This window comes from Mandrillus leucophaeus, unplaced genomic scaffold (genome assembly GCF_000951045.1).
Source record: "Mandrillus leucophaeus isolate KB7577 unplaced genomic scaffold, Mleu.le_1.0 Scaffold137, whole genome shotgun sequence".
In the NCBI taxonomy this organism is placed as follows: domain Eukaryota; kingdom Metazoa; phylum Chordata; class Mammalia; order Primates; family Cercopithecidae; genus Mandrillus; species Mandrillus leucophaeus.
Window position 1 is genome coordinate 1,624,092 of NW_012101332.1, and position 2,440 is coordinate 1,626,531.

The 2,440-nt window shown below is 53.4% G+C and overlaps 2 protein-coding genes across 2 annotated transcripts in view; both read right to left on the reverse strand.

Moving 5' to 3' along the window:
* LGALS4 (lectin, galactoside-binding, soluble, 4) overlaps positions 1–2,155 on the reverse strand; it is a 14,516-nt gene extending 12,361 nt beyond the window's left edge. Inside the window, exons 1-2 of the mRNA XM_011973406.1 lie at positions 1,383–2,155; positions 972–1,060 (exon numbers count right to left, since the gene is read on the reverse strand). Coding sequence (XP_011828796.1) covers positions 972–1,060; positions 1,383–1,427 — 134 coding nt within the window. The 5' untranslated portion in view covers positions 1,428–2,155. The remainder of the gene's footprint in view (positions 1–971; positions 1,061–1,382) is intronic.
* Positions 1,673–2,440, reverse strand: part of LOC105534632 (delta(3,5)-Delta(2,4)-dienoyl-CoA isomerase, mitochondrial-like) — a 1,605-nt gene continuing 837 nt past the window's right edge. Inside the window, exon 3 of the mRNA XM_011973407.1 lies at positions 1,673–1,756. Coding sequence (XP_011828797.1) covers positions 1,673–1,756 — 84 coding nt within the window. The remainder of the gene's footprint in view (positions 1,757–2,440) is intronic.

Below are 2,440 nucleotides of genomic sequence, written 5' to 3' on the forward strand. Positions count from 1 at the left end.
GCGCCATTGCATTCCAGCCTGGGCAACAAGAACGAAACTCCGTCTCAAAAACAAAAAAGTTAAAAATTAAATTAGCTGGGCGTGGTGGCGCATGTCTGTAGTCCCATCTGCTTGGGAAGATGAGGTGGGAGGATCCCTTGAGCCCAGGAGTCGGAGGCCGAAGTGAGCTATGTTGTGCTACTGCACTGCAGCCTGGGCAACACAGCAAGACCCTATCTCTAAGGGAAAAAAAATGTCATATGAGGCCAATTATTGTCACCGTGTTAAGGCCCTTTATAAAAAGCTAAGACTGGGCCAGGCACAGTGGCTCACCCCTGTAATCCCAGCACTTTGGGAGGCTGAGATGGGCGGATCACTTGAAGTCAGGAGTTTGAGACTAGCCTGGCCAACATGGTGAAAACCCGTCTCTACTAAAAATACAAACATTAGCCGGTATGCTGGCATGTGCCTGTAATCCCAGCTACTCGAGAGACTGAGGCAGGAGAATCGCTTGAACCTGGGAGACACAGGTTGTAGTGAGCCGAGATCATGCCATTGCACTCCAGCCTGGGCGACAAGAGCAAAACTCCATCTCAAAAAAAAAAAAAAAAAAAGAAAAGAAAGTGAAGTACAGAGAGGTATAGTCACTTTCACCCTTTCACCAACACAGAGCTGGGGAGTGGCAGAGCTGGGATTTTAACTTGGGGACCCAGCCCTGAGCCTGTGATCTCAAGTCCTGCCATCACACCCATCGGCTTCAGTCTAATGTCCAACTCAGGGGCTGCCTCTCAAGGTGAGCCCTCCCTGAACCTTCTGGCCCCCACATACCCACTCCTGATCTGCCCCAGGCTCGTCTCTGGCTATTGGGTGGGGCAGCAAAAGAGTCCCCTCCTCACCAGGGTGGGGTAAGGCAGAAAGCCCCCAACAGCCAGGCCCAGAGCACTCTGTGGGAAGTCCCCTGCCAGCCCGGCCTGGCTTGGGGAGGGTCTTACCTCCTCATGTGCTCGTTGGCTACTCCTTGGATGTAAACAGACATTCCCACGCTGAGCCCGCCCGGGATGGGCTTGTAGTAAGGCAGTGTCTGGAGAAGAGGCCTGGTGAGGGGACTCACAAGCCATCTGCCTGTTGCAGCCTTTACCCCTCCCGGAAAAGCCCCCCAGTCCCTTAAGCAGGGGAGAGGAAACCACGGGTGAGGACCAGGTTGAAGATGACGAGGGCCGACAGTTAGACGTGGACACAGACAGCCTGAGGTCAGGGTGGGAGTAAATTGAGGGTCTGGGTCGGCTTTGGGTAAATCAAACCACAGAGTTAGATGGGCCCCCCCAGGATCAGGGGAGGGAAAATTGGTGTGAGGGCTTATGGATGGAGCTGCGAGCAGGGTGGGGCCTGAGTCGGCGTCTCACCGGGTTGTAGGTGGGCTGGTAGCCCGGTGCGGGGACATAGGCCATCGCTCGAGGTTGCGCTAGTGGCTGGTCCTGTGAGAAGAGCTGCAGGAGTGGGAGATGGTGGCGAATGGCAGGCGGTGGTGGCTCTTATACCCAGGGTAAGGGCGTGGCTGGCAGGGGAGGATCCATAGGGCTTGTCTTCTGGGACTGTCAGGCTGTCGGCTTCTCCTAGAGCGCACCCCAGTCTCCCTTCCCTTGCCAGCTTACCTGGTGACCAGCCAGGACCCAAATCACCTGGGTCCCCTCCCCTATCCCCCCTGCAAAGAGGAAGTGCTGATGAACTTTGGCCCTGCCAGGGCCTTATCAGAGTCCATAAAACCCTGCCCAGAATTCTGTTGGCAGAGGGAGGGTAAGAACAGGCAGGGCAGGGTGGGGCTGCAGGAGTGACCCAGGACAGGTGGGCAGCGGAGGAGGAGAACTCAGAGGAACTGCAAATTCCTGCCTCTCCCAGCAACTGTGAAGGGACCTACATTGATTACGTGCCCACCACACGGCTCTACCACATACGTTGTAGTGTAGTGAGAGTGGTTTAGATTACTAGTGTGTGGAGCCAGAGGTTCTGGGTTCAAATCCTGCCTTTGCCACTTCTCAGCTGTCTGATCCTGGGTCAGTGCCTTACCCTCAATTTGCCCATATGCTTATCTGTAAAATGGGGATAGTAGTAGTATCAGCTGGGTGCAGTGGCTCATGCCTGTAATCCCAGCACTTTGGTTGGCTGAGGTGGGTGGATCATCTGATGTCAGGAGACCAGCCTGGTGAAATTCCAGTCTCTACTAAAAATACAAAAATTAGCCAGGCATGGTGGTGGGCACCTATGATCCCAGCTATTTGGAGGCTGAGGCAGGAGAATCGCTTGAACCTGATGGTGGAGATTGCAGTGAGCCGAGATCATGCCACTGCACTCCAGCCTAGGTGACAGAGGGACACTGTATCAAAAAAAAAAAAAATTATAACAGAGGAAACAAGCATTGAATAGCTTTCAAAATTTTTTTTTTTTTTTTTTTTTTTTTTTTTTT